This window comes from Vanessa atalanta, chromosome 13 (assembly GCF_905147765.1).
Source record: "Vanessa atalanta chromosome 13, ilVanAtal1.2, whole genome shotgun sequence".
NCBI lineage: Eukaryota > Metazoa > Arthropoda > Insecta > Lepidoptera > Nymphalidae > Vanessa > Vanessa atalanta.
Window position 1 is genome coordinate 3,984,463 of NC_061883.1, and position 27,162 is coordinate 4,011,624.

A 27,162-nucleotide genomic window follows, 5' to 3' on the forward strand; every position below is an offset into this window, starting at 1 on the left:
ACAGACAAAAGGTTTAAACATGTTATTATATTAAAAAAATTAACAAGAAATTATTAACCTTATATAAAATCATATTTGTTTCGACTTTTTTTTTTTTGTTTGTAATTTGTGTCTAACAATAAATAAATTTGAATCGACAGGTATTCGTTTTATGATAAATGTCTACGGCTTTTATTTTTTGAAATTACTAATTATTTTTAAATTTCAATTAAGGTTATCGTCGCTTAATTTAATGATAATACAAACTAAATTTTTGTTCAAAACGATATCTATGAACATTGTCTATTTTGTTCTGTATCTTGTTTTGTTTGACTCAATTTCAAAGTGCCGTTGGTTCTTTCAAATTTTAAAGTTAACAAATGAATATTTCAAATTTTTATTCGACTCTAAACTTCAAACCTTATTACATTTTGTTGATTGTATGCCATACTAGGTCTTCTAGCTATATAAATAATGGCGGATACCTAGATGGATTTCAATCAATAGAGTCACAGAATAAAACTGGTCGTCACGGAACGACCGGCAGATGTGAAGCGTCGAAATTGTATATTTACAACATTAAATAAAACTTAAACATTAAACATAATTTATTCTAATGTAACGGTATTTAAAATTGCATAAAAATTAAATATTTTCTATTGTAAATAACTTTCAGGAATATACTTTTATATAGATATCGAGGATTTTTTTTTTCATTTCAATTTCATTGTATGTACTTACATACTTAAAAATAAAACAATTAATGGCTTACGAAAAATCCTGTTTTCAATACGTACATAATTACTCAATATACTTTTTATAAAGATTAATGATTCATTATAATTAATACAATTTTGTTAATTTATAACAGTTCCCGTTTTTACATAACCGCAATAAGATCGTAGTGTTATTTGAATAGGATAATAGCAACGACTACGTTATTCGACTGTGATAACTTGACAATTTGTTAATAGAATTAGCTCCCAGTTTCATTTACTACATAATATATATCACGCTTGACACGTTCCGAAGACGACGCTTAACGCTTCAACGGAGCGGATTAGTAATAAAATGTTTATTATCATGTAATAAATCCTTGAAAACAAAACAAAGCTTTAGGTTTGTTACTAAAAGTTAATAACAAAATTTGTGTTACCAAGTATTACCAAGAATTGACCTGATAGCAAGAAGAAAGAAGCAAAACAATCTAGAATTGATAGTTTAAACTAAAAGATTAATTTATTATTTCTCATTACATATTTTGATTATTAAAGTTTTATCGTTATTATTAAAATTAATAACACACAAATACCAAAAATAACTAGCATTTTCATGAGTACCTACTTATATAACTTTTTTAAGAACTAACTTTTGTTAATGAAGCATGTATATCCATATATATGTTATAAATGCATTTTTTTTTTAATTTTGAGTCCGTGTGGATCCTAACCCCTAAGTTTTACATGTAAACATATGAAAAAATACGTCTCGATTTACGTCGGTCAGTAGGAATGTCTGAGTACGTAACGAAATAAAAAACTATGTTTAAAATAAAATATTTTAATAAATTCATTGTAGATTATAATAGCAATCTTCAATTCATTAAACAAATTTCCAATTCAGAATAGCCTTTCCCGGTTTCCATGCCTCCGCACAAGTCTTTGAACAAAACGCAGCGCTTAGAATAATATCTTCGGTAGCTTCAATTAGGATTAATTTCCTGAAATTATAAATATATATTTAACTAAAATATCAAACAAAACGTGAATCCTCTCAAATAAACCTTCTCCTTCAATAGAGTGGAGGTCTTAGCTCAGCTGTCTGACATTTAATGGCTACTACTTCATAGCAAAAAGGTCATTGTGGGTACTGTATGTATCGAATATACATTGTATGATTGATACTAGATACGTATCGACTAACCCTCATCGGAGTAGTGTGGACTAATCGGCAAACTTTCTACCGAAGCGAATAGAAGGCTCTAGCCCAGCTGTCTGATATTTACAATCGGTTGTTTTACCTTTTGACGAAACTTAAATTTTATTTGATTAGACTCTGGGCTGCTATAGAAATGAATGTTTTTGTTTGCCTGACTGGGTTTGCATCTGGATCTTTGGAATCAGCTACCTTATAAGCTAACCGCTAGACCAACGATGCGGCGAACGACATTGAGTCAGATGGATAAATTAATATAAGTAAAAAAAAAATCTTTATCACAAAAAATATTCCGAAAATATAATTTCACATTTTCTAAATGTAATATAATAAATGGTACGTACTCAACACAAAACTCGTAATAGACGAAATCAAATATAGGCTTCTTACATCGCGCGTTCTCGCATCTCGATAAAGGCCCATTACATAAATCATCCCTTATAAATCTTGGTAGGTAATCAAAATATTCTTCAATCATATCTTTGGGCTCGCAGCTACCTTTTCTTTTGCTTCTTAATATTAGATTATCAATTTCATTCGTTCTTTGATCATTTGAATTAAATATAACATTATTATTGTTGTTATTAATATTACAACCGTTTAAGGTTTCTTGTAAGTCTCTAATATTATAGTTAGTTTCAAATTTATCAGCATTGTTAAAATCAACATAAATACTTAGCGGAGCTTTGGTCAGTCTCATCGCTGCTTCCTTGATAACATCATAAAATTTTCTTTTTGATAATTCGAATAGACTCGGTACGAATGACGAACCTTTATCGAAAATATGATTGTATTTTGTTGGAAAGTTTAAATCTAAATGGTATCCTGGTAAATTTTGACTTAGCTGCAACACACACCTCGCCGAATTAGACGTTTGTTGATGATTTGGTTGGCTTAAACACCTAGAACAAAGAAAGATTTATCAAAAATATAAGATAATGGAAATCTGATGATGCAGATGGTCCTAAAGATTACTATTAAGTTATGTACATTTGCTTATTCGGGAGAATATTCGTGTCACACTATTAGTTAACTATTTTCCGTGACAAGTGTTTGTCTTTAATTAAATATTAGACAGAACAAACACATCCTATCTATTCTAATTAGTTACGCTCAGATGAATTTGATGTTATTTGGTTTGATGTTAGGTTGAACCCCAAGGAAGGCTACTTTTAACACCTAACACTCTGGTATTTCCCCCTTTCTGATGGCTTTTGTTTTAGGGGTTATTCGCTGACGACTAAAATAAGACGCGGTCGATAACTGATCTTACTAGCTATTCTAACTTACCCTATATCGAGACTTCTTGTCTGCTGTCCTCTAAACATATGATACCATAATGAATACGGTATAGACTTCAGACTCGAGTTCCTCCAAAATCTCAATTCGCAATGATGATAATTATAAACAGGTCTTTGAGGTAACCACTGTAGGGCGTTGTCTGAAAAAATATTTATTTAATTCATTTGTTTTGAAACGATCATAAATTAAATGTGGTATTGTACAAAGTAACTTATCATGGCTAAACATACATACATACATACTACTACTACTGAAATTATCGTTATTGAGTTCTTAGTATAGTTTTGTTACTGTTTTTAGTATATACTGATTATTAGCCATAAACTTCTTCTTAGGCATCAGCTTCTCTAACAAAGCATTTTTGCGTACTATCAAATTATTCCCAACACATACATAAAGATACATCTTTGGAACAGTGAAGTGGTAAAGAACACTGTCTGTAATAGGTAGTGCCTTCTTACAAATTTCAAACATGTTTATTATTTAATTTGAAAGAGATTTCGTTCGTTTTTTATTATAATTATGTAAGAGATTTATTTATATTAGTAGTTTTAGATTATTTTATAAATAGATATATTAAAAACATCACAATTATCAAACTATCTCAGAAATATACTATAATAGACAACGAAGTTATACCAGTATCCATAGACAATAATTTATATCACAAATTCTGAACAGTGTTTTTTTAATACAATTTAGCTTTACCTTAATTAGTATTTGGCAAAGTTATTATATAATAGACAGAATATATTCTAATATTATCTAATATATAATAATAATTTTCCGAATATTTAATGATTAATTTTAATCAAACAAACACTTTGAATTTACCCAATGGTAATCTTTTTTACTAATAATAATTCAGTGAAATTAATATAATATCTACTAAGCATTATATAATTGCACTATATCAGAGATTTTCGTAACTTGGTGCAAATGGGTCAAACGGATCAATGAGGAAGCGTTCGGCTTGATTTATAACCGCTAGTTTGTTATCGGAAAACATAGCTACAACTGTTTCCTTCGGTTTACGAGCGATACTAAATCTAAGTATTGGGGTCACGAAATTTGGCTAATTATGAGAAATATGGCAACATTCACAAAGAGGTTTTATTATTTAGATTTATAATTATACGATGATTTATTAGTTAGTTATTGTTGTTTAAAATTAAAACAGTAGATAATTTATTGTATTTTTTTTACTTATTAATATAACTTAATTAAGTATAAAAACACGAACACGATATCTTTAAATACTTATTATGTGCTGTATCTGTATTCGTGTGAATGACATTCGAAATTTAAAATATGGAGGTAGTTGTGAAGACGAAAATCATTTAGCTCTTTATCTAATAGGTACTTATTATTTATATTTAAAAAAATGTGTTCTTACCTGTAAAATTGATTGTGAGTTAGACGATATTATTTCCAGCAAAATACTTTCGAATCGTTTTGTTAGTCAAAAATCGGCACACTTGTAAACACGCAACACAAAACCATATCAAGAACATGATTACCACAAACCGAAAGATAACGAAGCGTCCGCAACTCGGCTATCCTTAACGGCAGTTCACGGAGTTCATTCTCATCCAATATCAAAAATTTTAAGTTCCTCACTTCGCCGATCTCATCCGGTATATATCGCAATCTATTGCCACTAAGATCCAAACACTTCAAACGAGTTAACTTCGCTATCTCTATAGGCAACTCGGTAATGTCATTCCCGCTCAGATATAAGCTTTCTAGGTTGTTCAGTTTACCAATATCGCTTGGTATACGAGATATTAAATTTTCCTTTAAATAAATGTCCGTTATCTCGTCCTCCTCGCCTTGTAGACGCTTGAGGGGAAATTCAGTAAATCCCCTGTAGTTCCAATGTAGGACGCTGTTTGCGATTCTTCCGCAGTCCATCTTTATGTTGCCTTTGAGCGTAATCTGCCAAACCGTAATACTTTGCTAAAACATTCTTTAATCCTTTTCAAACTTACTGCACGAAAACATTCGAGATTTTTCTTAATGTTCTATAAATTTAAACACTAATTATTTACAAATTTGTTTTTATATAAATATAAAGCAAATGTGGTATCATTTAAGATATTCTAATGTAAATTGCGTTTACGATACTTTTTTCGTGTAACACAAACCAGACGAGTTCGTTTCATTCGCGCCTCTGTAAGACTGCTACAGCATTCGAGGTTAAAGAATTATTTTTAAATCTAGCAAGGCCTTTTATTTAAAATTGCGTACATCACTATCAATTTTATTGAATATACAACATCTTCTAATATGTCGATCTTTCATAGCTTGGTTTGGATATACTTGGGAACTCATATTTGATTTTGCAAGGTTTACGACTTGTTAGTGAACTTTCGTATATTCAGAACTAATACTAAACATCTTGCTTTGGGCTTAGATTGTTCCTTTTGTTGTATATTGTTCTTAGATCTATAGAAAATATACATATTGTATATTTTTTTAATTTTAAAAATAATTAACTATTATTCAATTAAAAATACCATGTGGATTCGAAGGAATAATATAATTATTTTTATAATATATAAATTCTAATACAACTCCAAAAAAAGAACAAGGTCACCAAAACGTAAACACGTGAAATCAAATTTAGCAACTTATATAAAAATTGGGAACCGATAAAAAAAAAATGCGATATTGAGTACAAGTGTTTGGCTCGTATCCAAGTATCGCGATTGTACCGGGTCGAGGACAAGTCATGGCATAAACAATGAAAATAGTCGAACATTACTTTTAGCCCCAATACACACTACAGTCGCCATTTCCAAACTGCCTTGGGGTGGATATCATTTTGCTGCTGATCTTTTTCTAATATGTATTCCGAAATTTTAGTACTATTCGTGGACTACGAATAATTCACACTACTGATTTCGTCGTTTAAATAATAATGAAGGTTATGTAAATTATTTCGAGAGACTTGTTGAGATCTTGTTGAAAATCAGCACTTTAATTATTTCTGCACTATCCTGTTCATAACCGCAAAATTGTATTAATGGAAATTAATTAAATGGTTTTAACTAGAAACTCATCATTAGGTCATAATTAACCCAAAGCATGTTAAGTAATATAATAAAAATCTAAAATAAAGACAAACTAGAAATAAAATTAAGCTTTTATCATTTTCAAAAATCTACTAAGATCTGAAATCATTTATACTTCTATTACATTAATGAATGAATTCACAGTAAACGAATAAACAATGACCTGTTTTTTTGCTCCACAATTCATTTACCCCATAATATTATCAAATAAAACATAAAATATAATTTGTAATATAACTTTATTGAATATTATTTTAAAAACGTTGTCAATTGTACTTTGAAAGTTACAAGAAGAGGTGCGTAGGTAATAATATAAGATCACATGCAATTACATATTTACCCACATTTATATTATATACTAAGTTACAATCAGACTTTAGAGTTTTTAATTATATTTAAAGTAAATAACGAAAAAATAACACAACGAATAAAAAAAAAATATAAAAATAACGTTATTATTTTTATAATTCGAACTTAGAAATGCGTTACTTTTGAAGTAAGAACGATGTCGAATAGTTTGTTGAAATAAATGTAGTACTAAATGTAACAACAGTTATTTTTTATAAGTATTTAGCTAAATAAAACTATACACAGATAAAAAATAAAATTATTGAGTCAATTGGTTTCAATTAAACTCTAGTATTTCGATAAGATTGGCAAATTTAGTAATTTAAAATTGATATGAATTTATCGTATTTAGGTATATAGGAACTTACACTTTGGAAATAGAAATTTTTTTTTTTTTTTTTTTTATGTCATTAGGTGGCAAACGAGCAGGAGGCTCACCTGATGGAAAGTGACTACCACCGCCCATGGACATCTGCAACACCGGGGGGCTTGCAGGTGCGTTGCCGGCCTTTCAGGAAAGAGTACGCTCTTTTCTTGAAGGTTCCCAAGTCGTATCGGTTCGGAAAAACCGCCGGCGAAAGCTGGTTCCACAGAGTGGTTGTGCGAGGCAGAAAATGTCTTAAAAATCGCGCTGTTGTGGATTTTCGGACATCTAGGTGGTGCGGGTGATATTTGGAATTTTGACGAGATGTCCGAAGGTGAAATTCAGCAGCCGGGATTAATTCGAACAATTCCTCGGAACATTCCCCGTGATAAATTCTGTAGAAGATGCAGAGCGATCCAACATCTCTACGCAAAGCCAAAGGATCAAGCAGATCGGAAAGGGCTTGATCGTCGATAATTCGAGCCGCTCTACGTTGGATACGGTCAAATGGAAGGAGCTGGTACTGGGGAGCACCCGCCCAGAGGTGAGAGCAGTATTCCATGTGAGGCCGAATTTGCGCCTTGTATAGTCTTAGACGATGGGCCGACGTGAAATACTGTCTTGCCTTGCTGAGCACACCAAGCTTTTTTGATGCCAATTTGGCTTTGCCTTCCAATTGACCGCGGAACTGAACGAGACTCGAAACATCAACGCCAAGTATTCCGATACTAGCTGTAGCGGCTAACGGAATGTTCTCGAATCGTGGAGATACGACAAATGGTGTTTTTTTAGCGGTTAACGCGCAAACTTGCGTCTTTTTGGGGTTGAAGTGAACTAAGTTTAGCCGACCCCAGTTCGAGACTTTGTTTAACGAAGACTCGATTTCAGAAACAAGTTTGTTCCGGTTTTCTTCGACGTTTTCCCGAGAAATATTAGCACGGCCGGTGTATGAGGTGTCTACGGTGCTGTCGTCTGCATAGCAATGAATGTTACTGATTTGCAACAAGTCATTGATATGCAGAAGAAACAGAGTGGGTGATAGAACGCAGCCTTGTGGAACACCAGCATTGACGAATTTTAAGTCAGAGCATGCACCGTCGACAACGACCTTGATGCTCCGATCTGCCAAAAAACTGGTAATCCAATTGCATAATTTTCCGGGAAGCCCATAGGAAGGAAGCTTCGAAAGAAGCGCTTTGTGCCACACGCGATCGAAGGCCTTCGCTATGTCCAGACTGGCTGCTAATGCCTCCCCTTTGCTCTCAACTGCTTCCGCCCATCTATGAGTAAGGTAAACTAGAAGATCACCGGCTGAGCGACCCCGACGGAAACCGTACTGGCGGTCGCTAATCAGCTGGTACTCCTCTAGGTACCGCAGGAGCTGGCAGTTTATAATAGACTCCATTACCTTGGAGAACAAGGAGGTGATGGCTATAGGCCTATAATTGGACGGGTCTGAGCGGTTGCCCTTTTTAGGGATCGGATGCACCAAAGCAGTCTTCCAGGAGTTCGGGACGACGCCGAATGCATAGGATTGCCGGAAAAGACGCGTTAAGACCGGCGCCAACTCGGGAGCACAAGTCCGTAGCACGATTGGAGGGATGCCATCGGGTCCACTCGACTTATGAATATCCAAGGAAAGAAGTGCATTACGAACTGCACTTTGCCGGAATTTAACCTCCGGCATCGTGGTATCACACCGCGGGATTGTTGGTGGTGACTTTCCTCGGTCATCCAGAGTCGAGTTCGCTGCGAAGAGAGAGCCTAAAAGATCAGCCTTCTCCTTCGCTGTATGGGCCAATGACTCACCGTCCTTGTGCAGAGATGGTAAGGAAGGCTGACAGAAATTCCCTAAGACAGCCTTGGCGAGAGACCAGAACGCACGTGTTCCTGAAGGGAGGCGCACCAGTCTCTCGCCAATTCTGCCAATGTACTCCGTCTTCGCCTTAGCAATCACGTTTTTGAAGGACCTAGAGGCAGAGTTATATTCCTTTCTGATTGCGCTGGTATTTACATCACGAGACGCTGATGCGTTAGCCCAGTCTTGGTAGCGTTCCCATTTTCTGCGTGAAGCCGTTTTGCAGAAACGACCAAACCAGGGCTGGGACTTGCCACCGATGGGGACCGCAGAATACGGAATGAATAGTTCCATACCCTAATATATCATTGAAAGATTTTAGAAGACCCTTAGCCTCGTTCTCGTAGTATCTTTTTAATCACTAAGATTTATAATTTATTTTAACTAAGTTTTAAACCTTATAGGTATATCATCATAATTATTAGAAGTAACATTATACTGTCCATGCTGCGAATGGATAGAGTAAGGAATGAGTACATAAGAGGAAGTTTGAAAGTGGTACCGGTAACCGAGAAGCTATCTGGAAACCGGCTGTCTTGGTATGAGCATGTTATGCGGAGGAATGAGGACCCTGTTGTGAGAAAGGTTTTGAGAATGGATGTGGATGGATATAGAGGTAGGGGCCGACCAAAGAAACGATGGATGGATTGTGTGAAAGACGATATGGTTACAAATAATTTTACTTGTGAAATGACGTCCGTCAGAGAAGTATGGAAGATGAAGACATGCTGCGCCGACTCCATGTAAAATTGGGATAAGGGCAGGAGGATGATGGTATTAGAAGTAACATTATAGAAAGATTATTATAGTATTTAATCTTAAAAATGCATTATTAAGAGGTCATTTGACTAGATAGATTAATTCTTACAAATTATATTTAATTACGTATATTAATATTATAAATTGTCACAAGGATTTGCACTTTAATACAAGAATATGAAAATGTTAATATGATAACAATACAAAATTCATTCCAATGACCACAGATATGTATACTTATTACATACACTTAATCGTTCAAGATTAGTCAAATATTATTTCTGGTCCACGTTTCTCGCTCCTTAAAACCAGCTTAAACAAAAGCGGGGTAAGGATCATATACATATATAGAATATGTTCATTATTATTGAATATAAATATTGACGTAAGAATATTTTATACAAGGCTCAGAGTTTCAGACACGATTAAAATCTATTTAAATTTTATCGAAACAAAACAATCGCCGATTATAATATTACCTTAGAATAACTCTGGCTTAGCCAATGATACATATAAATTTAATCGTACAATAATATTTTATTTATAAGATAATTTTGATATTATATTCAAGGCTCGGAGTACAAGTTTCCTGAGTCTCCGGATCCGGAAAAAATAGACTTTGTTGCGCTCGTCATGCCGATAGACTACACGCGTAGTTACAATCCGGAAATAAATTTTATTAGTCAGGTAGTTCGAGTTGCGATAGATGAAAGATCTCTTTAGAGATATTTTTAGTGTAGTTGTTCCGTTCATAAAAAAAGAAAAGATGATGACGCTGCTGAAAGAAAATACTGGATTCATCCTTCCCTTCAAATTGCTTATCAAGACGTGCATTCACCACCACCACCAATCCAACCCAAAAAGTACATTACTTCTTTTCAGATACATTTTGCGAATGATACAATATCAAAAAAATTATTTGGCAAATAAAATATAAAAACATGCGTGTTCGTCTAGCTGTGAGTCTGTCGTAATGAAACTGGTCTGGCTCGAAAGTCATTTCACCACCATCCACTTGTGTCAAGAAAATCATTCCAGAGACTCGGATAAACCCGAGCGTGATCCGGTTTATTCCGGATAAAAATCGAAAATCTAGTTGAATTGTCCGGTTGTAATCCGAGCCTAGTGCGTTATTAAATATAATACTTATATTTAACATCTGGGCGTGTAATAATAGATAATACACGTTGATGCGTTGACTGGTTGCATTAGGCACGTTTTGTTTTAAATTAAAATGAGTGCTCTTACATTCACTTTTTAATATAAATGCTAATTAAATCTTAAAGTGCATTGAAAGATTAAGTATGAATAGTATTATTATCTCTATTGCGTGTAGTATATGAAATTTTTATTTTATTTGAATATTTTATTGTCAAAATGTGATAGATCAATACATATTGTATTAAGTTTAATAACTATTATGTTATGTGTTTAATAACTAATAAAAACGTTGTCATAGAAAACGTTTTGTTATAATTAAAGATATATTTTAAATTGGAAAATTTAATTTCAAAATACCAAGTAGGTATTAAAGTCTTTTTGCATAAAATATGTATTAATTGTCAGCAATGTTTTTGTCTATCTAGATTAAAAATGTTTCCAGCCTCCATAGTCGACATTTAACAGTATGTCGCTTTGACTAAAATAAAATAGGATATACGAATTCTAAATTATAATTAACAGCTTAACATATTCTAACAAAGTGGGTTGAATCTAAAATTAAAATATCTAATTTTAGATTGAAATAATTCAGTTGAGCTCTCTGTAAGAATAAACTCGAAACTCACCGCAGAAAACGATGTAGAAATCTCAGAACGTTATAAGCGACTTTGTCTATAATAATTATAATATTCAAAGAAGACACGAATCATAATAGCAATATGAGCTAGTTTTCAGCATTTCACAAGTGAGATACGAAATGAAGTTTTACAGAATAGCACTGCAGAGCGAAGATTCGTGTATTTTTGTCTTCGAGTTCGAAAGAATATTTGCTTTCTTTATATCATCAAGTAAATTAAGCGTTCAGAAATGTGTGTGAATTAGCGGATCGTTGCTCGCGAGTCACCTTGTGTTAATAATAGCGTAAATTATTAGAAGAAAACTAATTAAAATCTACGTATGATCCTGACACGTCGCCCCTTCCCATCTTCGTCATCGCTGTCGAACGATGATTGCTTGCTGCCCATCATCAAAGCTTGGATCTCAGGGTTTAGAGGTAAGGCTGGGTACGATGAGCGACGTACCATCGGGGCTGGTCGACCTCCTAAAAATGATCAATTTTAAATAAATTGTTAAGAATTTAATAAAGCTTCTGGTGAATTTACTTTGAATTTTAGTTCTACGTTAATGGCTATCGGATCAATGATCGGGGAAAAATTTGTATTGCTAATGAAAATTTTTAATTCGACTTGAGTTTTGTTATTGTTTATGTTTTCAGTGTTTCAAAGACTACCGAAAGTTATCAATACTATTTCAGTCGAAATGCGTTTTTTTTTTTGTGTTATAAAGCAGTGTGCTGCTTTCCGTAACGGTGGTTGTGTTTTAAATATTGACGATTCAAACACGTCATTGTGAAGTTTACTTTAATAAAATTGATTTGATTTGAAACTTTAGTCGTAAAATTATCTTAATTAATTTATGAGTTGATTACATTGATCGATTGACTGTTTCTATATCTATATTTCTATAACATCTGGCACCTATTATAATGGGTATCTCTTAATATTAAGTGCAACGGATTACGAAAACTACTTTAACAACTTTAACTTTAAATACAGTGCCTATGATTTAAGAAATTATTGCCCTTTAAAGAATAATTAAAACCTTAAGATTTTGTACATAAAGAATAGACATATTATAAAATATTTTAATTATATCACGCTGCCTCACTGCCGCTTGGACATTCGTGACAAGCAAGTCACTAGTACTTGCCCGGATTAGCAAATTGTTAATGTTTACGCCTTAGATTTTTTTAGAACGAAATAATTGTCAACTCTTGGTTGCTAAAACACACACACTAGTAAATTAGAATGATGTTTAGCTTGCTAAAATATAGCTATAAAACATAGCACTGTCACACACACCAAGATAGTAAAGTTATATCGTTTGTGTTAGTTCTTTGTTAGTGCGATACTTTATCGGGTTATAGAAATAATAATCTAAGGTTTACGTGATTAAATATTTCATAAGCTACGTATGTAAAGAGTATTTTTCGCGTAAGTCTCAATGTGAGTCTGATAATTAAGCCGCTATTAGAAAAGTTCATCTGAAATATTTCTATAATGTGGATACGATATCCACAGAAATGCTCCTTACAGTACCACGACTGGATAAAGGGCAATTTACCCAGGATTGAATCCAGTCATCGGTAAGATCAACTTATTTAATACATAATCTTGTCTTTTTTACTCTAACAAACAGATTATTTTTTTACAAAATACAAACCGTCTTTAATTATTTATCTGCAAGTACACTAGAACTAAACTTGAACATTAAAGAGAAGTTTATAAGGACAATAGATATACCTATGAATTTATTTAGCATTATGAGATGATGTTGTAATATGTCGACAATGCATACCACCTTTATATACTTATTTATCTTTATTGGAACCCGAAAAAATGATAACATGTATTGTGTTTTAACATTAAATTCCCGCGATTCGCGAACTGTGAACGATGAATGACAGATGATAAATACATTTCCAAACCAATTTAGAAACTATTTATTTTATTTTCTAATACAGGTATTTCATAATGTAATAACAAAAAATAAGGTAAATTATGTCGCAATACGAACAAATGTTTAATATAAGTAATACTGTTAATTTCCGCGAACAATGAACATTGAACAATAAACAAAAGATAATAAATAAATTTCCCAAACCTATTTCGGAACTATTTACTCTGTGGTCTATTACAGGTATCGGATAATAATTGTTTAACAAATGCTTTGATTAACCATTCGGAAAATTCGTGTTTAACAGACCGAGAGGGTCATGATTTGAATTGAACAAAATCTGTTGTCATGCGGTGTGTACTTATAGCAAATAATATTTGACTGAATACTTTAATTTATAATTGAAATTTATATTTTAATGAGCATTAATTAATAAATTCAGCTCAATAATCTAATAATGTTATTGGTATTGATAAACTAAAAAGTAGTACAATTTGTCTCAAAAACGAATGGTTCATTTCAAAATAAAATTCCTTTATTCAATATAGAAGTATTACACTTAAGTACGTATAAATTGTCCAATTAAACACTACCACCGTTTCAGAAGAGTAAATACCCTGACTTCGGAAGAACCGGCGAAAGAAAGACAGCGAGTTTTATTTTTATCCGAAAACTAAAAACTATATTTAATTTAATTTCATTTGCTAAAAAGTCTAACACTTCGAGAGCCAAGATGGCCCAGATTATTAGAACGCGGATGTCTTAAACGATGATTGCGGGTTCAAACCTAGGCATTCACCATTGAATTTTCATGTGCTTAATTTGTGTTTATAATTCATCTCGTCCCCGGAGGTGAAAGATAACATCGTGAGAACACCTGCATGTGTTTACTTTTCAACGAAATATGCTTCATGCTTTTTGGGAGACCAAAGGAGAGGAGGCCTTAGCCCAGTTGGAAATTTACAGGCTGTTACTATTCTATATATGACACTTTAAAGGAATCGATTAGATGAAGTTGAAGATAAGAGGTTGGGTTGAAATCCCATTTTATTTCGTCAACACCTCCTTTAAATCATAAGCTTCTAGATAAATTATTCCTTACTAAGTTGAGGCTATCACGTAAATTGATAGTAACGGTAATTATTGTTACTTGTAATATAATACGTACCATCAAATTTGGAAATATCTTTATTTCCAAATTTGGAATTTCAGAATATGACATGCGATGAATATGTAGCAACCGTTCTTATTTATAATTTCAGTCAGATTGTTTTGTTATTAAGTATTATATAACCTTATACAGTGCTTATTAATTCCGTCAAACCAAGAAACCTTTTCGCTGCGTCTTTCCACGCACGTGCTCAAAGGCGATTTAACATGATTAATCGATTTCAAGCAATAAACGTGCTGTACATATTACATTGCTGCGTAACCTTATATATAATATTATTATGTATTACCAATACAGTAATGTAATGTACAAATAACAGTTAAATACCTTCTCTAAATAGGTTTATTTATATTTAAACATCAAAACGAAGAAGTCACGTTTTAACTTTCATAAATTAAAAATAGATATTTATAAATATATATACATATATATAGGTGTTATTTTTGTTATACATACAATATTTAACCGAATACCTAATAAGATGTTCTGTGCAAATTAAAGCATACAAGCAAGAAAGTGCAATTTAAAAAAAAAATGTCAAGCAAATATGCGCTATTTGAAATGCATAAAAAAAAAACAGTCCTTATCACGTAAAGTAAAAAGGTGATTTTACAAATTTATTTAGTGTGAGAATATTAATTACCTGATACTTTTCAGTCGTCAGACAGACCTTGTAAAGAGAGAGAAAAAAAAGACAGGATAGATAATTAAAACATCGACAACAGACATTCAATAAACATTCATAAAGTTAATATTTAATAATTACAAGTCTATCAGAGAAAGGATACTTGGCGTTTATATACATTGTTATAACTGTCGATATTAGTACAGTTATCGTCTTTTGTTTAAATTTTTTTTTTTTCGTATATCGAACTCAATCGTCATTTATTTCTCTAATAAACTTGATTTTGTATTAAAATATTTACAATAAATTTAATATTATATCGGATTAATTAACTTATGTACAAAAAGGCAACATTTAAATATAAAAATCGTTCTATACATACCAAATAACTTGGCAATCGATTGCCTCTTTGCAGATCTCGGTTCCGATATTTCGCCGATAGAAGCCGGTGCTGAATTCTCATGTTTAGTTGTCTTTTCGCTCAGATAGGAATTAATTGAATCTCCTCTTGTATAGGGCTTAATTTCGCGGCGGCTCATATTCTCTTCGCTCGAGGTCACCACAGATTCTGCGATTTGAAACAGCTGTAGACCAAATTTGCTTGACTCTCGTCGCAATGTTTTCTTATTCGCAAACTCTGCTAAGGATTGTCTTCTCTCTCCATTAGGATTCAGCTTTCTTCTTGCTCTCTCTTCTTCTTTCACTTTAAGAACGTCAAGTAAGGCGTTCAACAATAGTATGACTAGAAAAACTGTTATACCGATCACTGTGACAGCATTGTTTTCGACCTCCATATTATCGCGTTTCATTTTATAACTATGCGGTTTTTGTGTGAATATTTCCAAAGCGCTACAGGCGTCTTTCAGATATAAAGGTATCACTTTGGTCTTCACCACGTATTTCACGCGTGAAATGTTTGGTTTTAATTCTGGATGTTTTTCAGCGATCGTGTCGGGCTCCGGTGGTTTCTCCTCAGTCACATCGTTTGTCATAAACCACATGTGAACACTGTATAGGCAATAAAAAATTACAGAGAGTATAAAGAGTAATATCTTACGCTCGTTCATGTTTACATCGCAATACGTGATGGTTTGTTTTGACAGCGGCTCGCGCGTGCGTGATGTTATTCGCGTACAATGCGATGCTTTTAAAAGTTCAAAGCTTACATTGATTTGTGGTTCTTTATTATTTTCATGATGATTATTTATGAGTATTTTCAATGCACTGAACACGCGCCACGTCAGTTCTTGTTTTGTGTAAGGTAGTCACTACTGTTTGCGCATGTGCGGTTTTTCAGTTAGCTCGGGCGTAGGGGTCGACTTGCTTGTAGTGAATTCTATTCGTACGTAAAAGCACACGGAGAAATTTTATAAACAATTCATCGATATGGAACCGTACCTTATTATAGTGATTTCTCTTGGGTATAAAATGCATTTGTTTAATTTACGTTATCTGATTTCCTGGGCGGTCGTTCATTCCTTATCAATTTTATTTGGGAGCTTCGCTATCAGTGTTTGCATCCTATAATGTCATAGATAAGAGCTTACTTTAATTAAATTTTATCCTCATATGCACTTGTGTTAGTATAAATAAAATTAAAAGTAATATTGGATAAGTACTAATTGTTTTTTAAGGTTACATATAAATACAATAAAATACTGTAAATACAAATCAACTATGACTAACGTTATTAAATTCGTCTGAACTTTATTGATTTAAAAATGGATTCATAATTATAGTAAAATTCGATATCGCAAGAAACATGTTTTGTGCCTACAATTTTTATAACGAGGCATATTATATTAATACCAACTCACGAAGCTAAATTATCAGCGTACATTAGTACGAGTTAAGCTCGAGCTTCCAAGATGTCGTAGTGTGCGTGAAATGACTAAAGAAGGAATATAGACCGCCCCCCAAAAAGCCAAATTAGATTATATTTATATGTTAATGCACGCCGATCACTTAACTTGAACGCGCGTCTTCGTGATCTATGTATATCTCCTTTATTACAGAGTATATAATTTAATCACTCACATAACTTTAACAATGCACTGGAATTTACACGGTTCATACAAAATATGAGACATTAAATCTCTTTTATTACTTATTAAATATAAAGTAATCAACTATTTACGACGAACATGATAATGTTTGACGTTTGTTTATTTTGTATCTACCGTCAAATGTTTACTTGAACCTAATATAGGGCAATGTCTGCATAGTCAAATAGCGTTTAAATAATTCTCATTAACAGATATATCTTTAAAATAAAATTATTAATATGTAAACAACAGATAATAAGTGAAACTAAATTAAATATCTGACATTTAAATAATATATAGAGATCCAAGTAAAAGCCTTTGTATGAATATGACAATGAATAAAAATTGATGAATATATTTGCACAATAGTAGGATATTTACAGTCCTCATAAATAATAGGTCCCATTACATAATGGTTTCAATACATATTTATTACATTTCATATACTAAATATAACCAGACTTTTTTTAAAGCACTTTCTGTCATTTTAAATATACGCTGATTCTTTTTACAAATATTTATGTGCAGTACATATGTTTGTACTTTGTTAGGCTATCACGCGTCGTTATGCGAAGAGCTTAAAATAAAATTTTACTACACTAATGCATGCACAGATTAAAAATTTTACGATTTCTAATAAATAATATTTATCGCGATAACAGATTAACGAATGTAACACATAAAAACTATCCGGTGATGGTTTTGTATGGATTTTTTTTATGGCGTCTGTAAGCGGATGGTCAAATGGGCCACCTGATGGTGGTCACCACTGCTCATAGATATTGGTATCGTAATAAATGTTAATTAATAACGTCATCGATGTTTACCCATATGTTGTAATGTCCGGTATATAAATACATTACATTACAATACGGTTATTTTTATATAAAAAATAGCGACTCGACGAAGCTTCGAACGGGTGTCAATTGTTAATAAATAAAATGTGCTCCGCAAGAAAATATTAAGTAGATATATTTATTTTATTACGTTTATTTATTTACTATTTTATAAAATAGGGTATTCTACTATGTTTGAAAAAGTTCTTGGCATAAAATTGATTTAAATTTTGAACCTTTTTAGTCCCGCAAAAACGCTGTCAGTCATTTTAGTGACGTCATATTGATAAAAACAACAGTTGTGTATGTACGACTGGCACTCAATCAACGTTAACAGCTATAAATATTTGGTATTTTTTGGGAAAATAATGAATTACAATCACTATTTTATTGTAGTTTTAACGCGTTTGTTGTTAGATTGTGGATGTTTAAATTTGTTTATTTCTGGACTCTCAAATCGAAGTATCAAATAATTGTTATTATTTCAAAGGCTTATTGCGAATTGTACCGTTTATATTTTTTGTAACATTTTTTTTATATAAATACTTATTACTAGTTTAAAATGGAAACAATACGTACAAAATGGTCAAACAATGGCATACGAGCGAACACTAATTTGTGCTTAGAATTATAAAACCATTAATGATTTAAGCTCCGTACACTTAGCCATGTTTTCATTGCATTTGTAATTGAATTCTCGTAATGCAGGTCACACTTGTGGTTATGAATGCTACCACGTGTTTCGCTTCTTAAATGCAAATGGGAGCGTATTGCTCCGTTTTATTAACGTCTTAATTGAATATGTAAGTAGGTACTATCGTTTATATATACATTTAAATAGCCAAAGAAATGGAACTTTACATACATTTTGAAAAACGTTTTGAATTGCTTGTAAATAATAAAGTATAGTAAAATATTAATATAAAATCTACTTATGAACGTTAAAATACTACTAAAGCACTTAGAAATTTAAACTATCGCAAATTATATTTGTAATAAAAGAAAATAAACATTTTATTATACGAAGGTGTGAAGTTATATACAAGTCAAGTCACTCGAAACAGACTTATATTTCGGGCGACTTGACATTTGATTGGCGGTTTAGCGAGCAACTTCATCTTGTAGTTTTCATGTCGTGCCGTTCGCGCGTCATAAGAATTCGCTCTCATCATTTTTTCATGACGCGCCAAAAGAATTACATCTTCAACAAAAACTAAATAATCATGAGGTTTGAGATTAACTTTAAACGGCGGACTACAGGCTACGGTAGTACTTCTTAATACAATTAATTTCTTGAAGCAATTTAAAAAGACAGGCAAGTTAAAATTGCCTGGTAATGATTAATTTCTACTTTATCGCACTACAGTTAACAAAGTAAGTATATTATTTTGGTGTGCTTATGCGGACATTTAACGCTGGCCATAGGCGGTCGTGGCGTCACGGTATCCAGATAGCATGCAAAAGTGATCCCGCGGCGTTCCTCTAAAGAGGGAATAGCGGGTTTAAGTGAGTGTTCTGGCATCAGTGCTAGTGCCTTTGAGTCCCATATACTTCGCTTCTCGTGGGAGAAACGGATGAAATCAAAATGGGATGCACAAAGTTGCATTAAATGCCAAATATTCCCTTTTGGTAGAAATATAACTTTTGTATACTATTAACTTAAGATATCATTTCGCCTTTTTGTATTGTTTGTATTTTAATGTTATACGTCCACTATAAAGATATTAAAACAAAAATAAAATATAATAAAAAGTTATTTATTCACTTATCTTATAAACTAAGTTAAATGAAACAAAGTATTTATTAAATGCATTTCTAAGCGCCTACGCTGCAAGAAATGCAATATCACCAGTTTGCGAGTTTGCGATTAAAAATATGTTTCGATATTGCATTCCGGTAAAGGCAAAGTTGTGATCCAAAAAGTTTTCCATTACCCGCATCGCCGCATTTGGTTGAGCATTACAATTTGCAAGGCGTATAATATTTCAATTTCACTTAAATCTGAATCAATTTCGTAGCAATATATTATCACTATTTCAATCCAATAAAAAGGCAATGCGACTGTTTTATACAATTAAGGATTTATGAGGTTATATTATATCTTGTATAGATATATATACTTACAGATCTTTATAGATTTCAATACATCAATCAATCAGTAGGTATGCCCATATACCTCAATATATTACAGCAATATGAATATGCGGCCTGTACTCGGACACTAAAATATGGACAAGTGCGAGTTGGACTCGCCCTCATATGGTTCCGTATACATTTTTAGGGGCATATTATAAAAAAATCGAAGGAATATCCAGATTTGTTATTAGGTATACTTACATAAAGGAAAGAGGTTTTTTTTTTCTTATTCTTCGTTATTAATCGAAAAGCATAAATTATTAAAATATTTAAAAATCTGTTTAAGCTTGTGCCAATGAAGCCCTTTCATACGATACCCCATTTACGAATACGAAATTTCTTCAAATTTCTAAAATTTGGACCGCCGTTTCTTGTATAAAGACCCTGTTTTTAATGATTCAATTACAAATGTATAGTTTTCAGATTTTCCCTTATACATGCAGTAAGAAGGTAAAATTTGCCAAATTTCTAGGACAACAGAAAATACCCTATAAGTTTTGATTTGATTTTGAGAATAGAGTGTCGAAATAAAGGTTTCTTTGCATAAACGGCCGTATCTTTTTAGTTAGGAGTTTGATTTTTTCGCAGTTTCAAGAAACTGTAAACTTGAGTATATCGTTTTGATTCCAATCCGATACCTCTATACGTTCCCGAGATAAAGGGTCTTGACAGACAGACTGACGGACAACAAAGCGATCCTATACGGGTTCCGTTTTTTCCTTTTGAGGTACGGAACCATTCTCATATCATATCTCATCATTGTATGCTTAGAGTATCATTCTCTCATTTATTTCTTTGCATTTTTTATTGAATTACTCTCAAACAATAACCTTTCCAGTCGGAGTTTTCAATGATCTCTAGATTTTTAATAAAAAGCAATATCAAATCTTACAATTAATTCATATAAGTGCACAAATAATTATATACATTTAGTACTTAAATGAGTATACGCAAATAAACACGAAAATGTACACTCTATACTTACTGTACGTGATATTTTATCATGATCGTGCAATGGTGGCAGGATTTCTCCCTTGAATCGTATAAAAATGTACCAGCCCACCTGTCAAAAATAGAGGCAATAAGATGTGGTGGTAAGTATATGTTTTGGAGAAATTTCGTATTCAACTGCAAAAGGAACAAAATTATTTCTAAAGTACCGAAATAACATTACGGAATCTTTCAAAATACACGTCACAATAGTTTAATTTATTTTTTAATTTTTTCCTTTAGCGTGTTTTTCTGAAACTTCACCAAAATCGGTAAGTAATTTGAAATCTAGTATTTTTAAAACAGCGTTCTAACCCCTCTAGGCTTCGTTTCAATGTAACCGCTTGCGTCAATTATTTCGCTCAATAAGCAGTTTTATATTCGCTTCAGAGATGGGTCCCGAAATGCTCCCCTAACGCATGCCTAATGAACTTGAATGGCTTTGTTACGAGATAGACACTTTTATTACCTTCATTTACATTTTAAACCTTAAATAAAGGTAATAAAGCCCTCTATTTACGTAGTCACAGATTGTACAGAGTGAGACTTATCAATTTATGACTTGAAAGGCTTTATCTCGGAGGAATCATTGATATAATATTGGCGAGGCGGAAGTTTTTGCGTCAATCATTATGCTAAACTTTTAAAGCTGATCGATTTTGTAGTTTTAACTGTGTTATTTATAAGCGAGACCCCGGTTTTCAGTATATCGAATATATTTTTATTTGAACGAGAGGAACCGTACTAAAGTCGTCTTTATTACGATTCGACTAGCCTACTAGGCAAAAAGGATCATTTCAATATACCTACTCGTAACGCTCGTAGCACAGCACTAACATACAAGTAGATATTATAGCTAGATGCAAATTCTTAGGTAAAAATATGTAAAAATAAATAATAATAATAATAATATAATAAGCCTTTTATTTCATTCCCTTAGTTAATAATATATTTCATTTAACAATATAATATAATTCAATTGATTATAGCACTATTATTCATATTATGTAATATGACGATAAGATATCGCTGTTAGTTATCTATGTACCTTGTAGCCCATAAGTTATATTGAGTTACTCAATGTAGTTATAGATTTTGAAATGTTTATAATGTCATCGGAAGGCACTGTCACGTAATACAAGCTCGTCCCAGTTTTATCAAGCGTGTATTTTTATTATTATATATGTACGTTTATTTGCGTACTATAATGTGTATATTAACGAAATACTCAAATTAATTGAATAAGTAAATAAATATTGGTCAACATCACATACTTTACTCTGATCCCAATGTAAGTAGCTAAAGCACTTGTGTTATGGAAATCAGAAGTACCACAAACACCCAGACCACATACAACATAGAAAACTAGTGAACTTTTTTCTACATCGACTCGGCCGGGAATCGAACCCGGGACCTCGGAGTGGCGTACCCATGAAAACCGGTGTAAACACTACTCGACCACTTATGCCCATTAATTTTAATTATAATCCTATTTCTGATAATTCTTAATTCGTAATTTCCGACATTATAAAGCATAAAATATTTTTAGTTAAAAATGTTATTGAAAATCAATTGATGTTCATAATCATTTTTACCGAATCAATCTCTTGATTAAACGTTCACTTCATCGTTTGGAACGGAAATCGTCTTGAATAGCCAATCGCGAGTCTTTGAAATGGGGATTTTTCCCCAATCAGACTTTGAGCGCTTCCTAAGGTTGACACCCCACCTACATACCTGTTTCGCTTCAGCCTGAAATTCGAAGAGTAACTTGCTCCATTGCAATGATTTAATTAATTTACATTAGCAAATTCAAGGTCGAAGTAAATTCTGTGATGTTCTTTCTAATATTTTATAATTGGAATATAACTATCTTATCTACCTCTTTAAATAAATACGTTTTTTTAACTCCTTTTAAGTCGAACCTAAACCTTACTTAGGAATAAATATCTAAACGTACAAACTTTTTGTATTTGTTTTAACTCTTTTGTACCATCCCTGTCACTTTGTAAATGATTTCAAACAGTTTTGTGCGATATAAAATTTTAAATTGAGATAAAAATTTTTAGTGCCTAAGTTGTAAATGTCTAGTTCTTGTAAATTTTCAAACTCTACCTAATTCGAGAAAGAGATGCGATGGAGAAAGCAGCGCCGCGTGTCGCTCCGTATCCCATGGATGTTCAGCTCGGAGCCATGGAAAGGAAATTTTTCCCCCAATTTGAATTCGAACGCGGCCTTAATGAGAGAATTGAGATCGCTATTACGTCTCTCAATTTCAGTCTTATTGAATTCGTTTCGAGCAAAACTGATACAGATTGATGAATTTCAATTTACGCATATTTTTATCAATTTTACTATTAATTTTTTTTTATAAGCATTAGCAGTCTGTAAATTTCCCACTGCTGGGCTAAAGGCCTCCTCTCCCTTTGAGGTGAAGCATATTCCACCACGCTGCTTGGCGGGCACAATGCGGGTTGGCGCAATACACATGTGGCTGAATTTCGTTGAAATTAGCCACATGCAGGTTTCCTCACGATGTTTTCCTTCACCGCCGAGCACGAGATGAATTATAAACACAAATTAAGCACATGAAAATTCAGTGGTGCCTGCCTGGGTTTGAACCCGAAATCATCGGTTAAGATGTACGTGTTCTAACCACTGGGCCATTATATTTGAGCAATACTATTTAAAAAAAAGGTAATAAAAATACTTCAAATCTGAGTTTATTAAGATAAAACAGTAGTTAAGTCCAACAACAAAACAAGATTATTATAATACATAAAAAACTGTCTAAATTTTAACTCTTTTATATAAGTCTTTCTACTCAGAATAGTAATAATTGTGTGTATATGTAAATTTTAAAACAAAATCTTGACATTAAGCAAGACTTGAGTTGATCTGTTGCATCACAAACGTCATTCACTATTAATACAGTTCGAGTAGGCACAAACCGGTCACGACATCTTCCATTTCCCCAGCGTCACTTACTAGGTCATTAAATTATGTTCCGAAAATACATTTCATCTAAGACTTTACTATTTAGTTAATCCCTGTGTATATGTATACCAATTGTCATGACGTTCGGTTGAAAAGTATATAAATTTAGCTCCAGCTGGAAACGATTTACATTTTCATATGATACAAATAACAGTAATAATAATAATTCATTTATTTGCCAGAATATGGTACATAATATAGATGGTCATTTATAATGATTCTCATACAGTACACTGTATTGTTGTGTTCCGGTTAGAAGGGTGAGTGAGCCAGTGTAATTACAGGCACAAGGGACATGGCATCTTAGTTCCCAAGGTTGGTGGAATATAGGTGATGTAAGGCATGGTTAATATTCCTTACAGCGCCTTTGTCTATGGGCGGTGGTGACCACTTACCATCAGGTGGCCCATATGCTAGTCCGCCAACCAATACCATAAAAAAAATGCAGGTTTCCTCGCAACTTATCCTTCATCTCTGATCACGAGATCAATTATAAATTACAAATTAATCTAATGGAAATCAGTGGTATTTGATTTTCAACCAGCAACCATCCGTCAAGATTCACGTGTTTGAGCCACTAGGCCAAACATAGGTACTTACATTTAATTTGCTATAAGACTTATCTAAAATCGAATAATCATCACAAAAAAACACTTCAAACAAACAACCTGTAAATTAACTACGCTTCATTTAAGAGATACTCTCTAAATAACAATCTTATCTACGAAATTCTAAAGCGGTAATAATAATTACAATTATAAACGAAATTTAACACGAATCCTATCTGAGATGAGATACGAAAATCGTAACGTTTTTCATTAGAGCATTCAAATACACCTACAATCTAAAGTTAATCTCGGCTAAATATCCACAGAGAGCTGTTGCGGAGTCTGAGATTCGTGAGTGGAATATACTAATTTAAAAAATTATTGAGTTCGTTTGTGTTAAGCATTTAATATTCATATTTGGATTATAAAGAAATTTTGGCATGTACAATTTCATCCATATGTCGCATCAAATATCAAATGTCAAATTAATATAATGTTAATTTATGTCCGCAGTTTCTAACGCAATGTCTTTTTCTGTATACCTATTCGCAAAATATCATAATGATCGGTTTTGATACTTTAAACTTTATGACGATGAAAAATATGTTTGATATTAATAATGCATAACGTAAATAAACGGTGCTAACAAATTCTTGGTTGGTGTGTTGAAGCTGGCGAGTTTTACATTTTAAAAGCAAGGGTACGACATAAAACCAACGTCAGTGAATACCTTTTGATTTTAAGATACCTTTTTACATTACCGATGTCAATGTACTTAGTAAGTGACACCCTTAACCATCCTTGTGAGGAGGGGTCTATCCCTCTTCACACACGAAACACGGAAAAGTGTTTATATATTAAAGAAAAAAAATACTTAAACGCGTTGTTTTAACATACCTGTAGTAAATATATGTACCTAACAGTGAAAACGAAGAGCTCGCTACATATAAAGAAGCTCAAACACCAAGGGCAATGAAAATTAAAGAAAAAATGTTTTTCAGCGAGTAGGCCCAAAAATCAGGACTCCGATATTTATATAACACTGTAATAACTTGGGACCAATCCTTACAAAAGGAAAAAACTAAATAATATTGACATTAAAGGATAGTAATACAAAACCAGACAGGCTTAAAGAAGTCTTTCTGTATCTAAACAAATGTTTCAATACAAAATTTACGAAAGTATTTATTCTAAAAGCAATATTTTATTGGAATTTAGCCAAGAGAAACCACAGGTATTAACTAGTTTCCAGAATTAGAACGGCGAGAGTTAATTGCGGCATCGGGAGTAATCTGCCTATATTGCGATAGGAGTTACGCCAAAAGCATTTTAGACATTCTAGCTTAGACTTAATTTAACCTACCTTTGGAATAAAATATATATTTTGTTTTATATTTTCTATTATTGTAATACGCCGAGTATTAGGGCTTCGGGTAAGCCCGTTTGGGTGGATACCCACTCATCAGATATTCTACCGCCAATCAGTAATACTTAAATTTTTTTACATTACATTAGCAGCCTATAAATTTCTCCTCTCGGCTACGTATTCGGCTTACTTACTCTACTGCGAGCCGAGTAATACTTAGTATTGATGTAATCCGGTTTGAAGAGTGAGGCAGATAGGTAACTAAAGGCACAAGTACCATCTTAGATTAGGTTGGTGGGGCATTGACTTACATAGTCAATGCGCCACCAACCTAATCTACCACATGCGAGGAATTGTTTATATTTCTGACAGCACTAATGTCTGCTTATCCAAAAAACTATGCGGACTGAGGGTTCCGTACCAACAAAAAGACAATGACGTAACAACAAATTTACGGATTCCGGATAGGTACTTTTGGTACAAGATATTGCTTCTTACCAAATAAAATGATCCTAAGTCAATGGGGTATATATCCCTATAGGTTTTGTTTCCCTTTGAAATGCGCCATAAACGGTCATATCTTTTAATTGCGTAGAGTTAGTTATTTAAATTATTTCACGGGTCCAAGGGACTACAGTTATCAGTATTTGATATTAATTTCAACGGACAGACTCATTTTTTCCTTAAGAGGTATGTGACCCTAAAAATATTAAAACTGAGTTAGATAATAGTTTTGATATTTTTTATGTTTTTTTAAATATATATATATATATATTTTATTCCGTAGCGTATATATATATTTCCTTAATGTAAAGATGCCAACTAAATCGGCCAAATTACCTCGTTTTCTAATAACAGTGATTAGCCTAATGAGCGTCGTCACAAACAAATTTTACGTTGTAATCGCTTAACTTGTGTGATTAAAATTTTAGGGACGCGGGATGTTACACGGATTTCTAAAGTCACAGAAAAGTTATAACAATAATTCGATGTACGTTGAAGTAAATTTATTTATTAAAATTAATTAACTTTTGCAATCTGCGTAGGTTTCTCGGAAACAATATTTATTAAAGGGATAAAACTCATTCGAAAATACGTATTATTTAGTTGATTAAAAAGGTGATACTTTAAAACTTTTTTATTGATTC

The 27,162-nt window shown here is 32.6% G+C and overlaps 2 protein-coding genes across 4 annotated transcripts; both read right to left on the reverse strand.

Annotated features, from left to right (window-relative positions):
* Positions 1-1,563: 1,563 nt before the first annotated feature.
* On the reverse strand, positions 1,564-5,380 carry LOC125068428 (leucine-rich repeat and death domain-containing protein 1). Of its 2 annotated transcripts, none has more exons than XM_047677541.1 (4): positions 4,737-5,380; positions 3,205-3,355; positions 2,259-2,816; positions 1,564-1,699 (listed from the first exon to the last, which is right to left on the reverse strand). In XM_047677541.1, exons 1-4 carry the CDS (start codon positions 5,128-5,130, stop codon positions 1,582-1,584), a joined length of 1,221 nt encoding a protein of 406 aa, XP_047533497.1. In that variant the 5' UTR covers positions 5,131-5,380; the 3' UTR covers positions 1,564-1,581. The 2 variants fall into 2 exon arrangements, with proteins under 2 accessions (XP_047533497.1, XP_047533498.1); XM_047677542.1 differs by lacking the exon at positions 1,564-1,699 and adding an exon at positions 1,846-1,969.
* Positions 5,381-9,562: 4,182 nt separating this feature from the next.
* Positions 9,563-17,255, reverse strand: LOC125068429. 2 transcript variants are annotated; one of them, XM_047677544.1, is made up of 4 exons: positions 17,134-17,255; positions 15,479-16,617; positions 15,115-15,141; positions 11,775-11,885 (listed from the first exon to the last, which is right to left on the reverse strand). In XM_047677544.1, exons 2-3 carry the CDS (start codon positions 16,161-16,163, stop codon positions 15,125-15,127), a joined length of 702 nt encoding a protein of 233 aa, XP_047533500.1. In that variant the 5' UTR covers positions 16,164-16,617; positions 17,134-17,255; the 3' UTR covers positions 11,775-11,885; positions 15,115-15,124. The 2 variants fall into 2 exon arrangements, with proteins under 2 accessions (XP_047533499.1, XP_047533500.1); XM_047677543.1 differs by lacking the exon at positions 15,115-15,141 and having other exon boundaries at positions 9,563-11,885.
* Between the last annotated feature and the right edge of the window lie 9,907 nt (positions 17,256-27,162).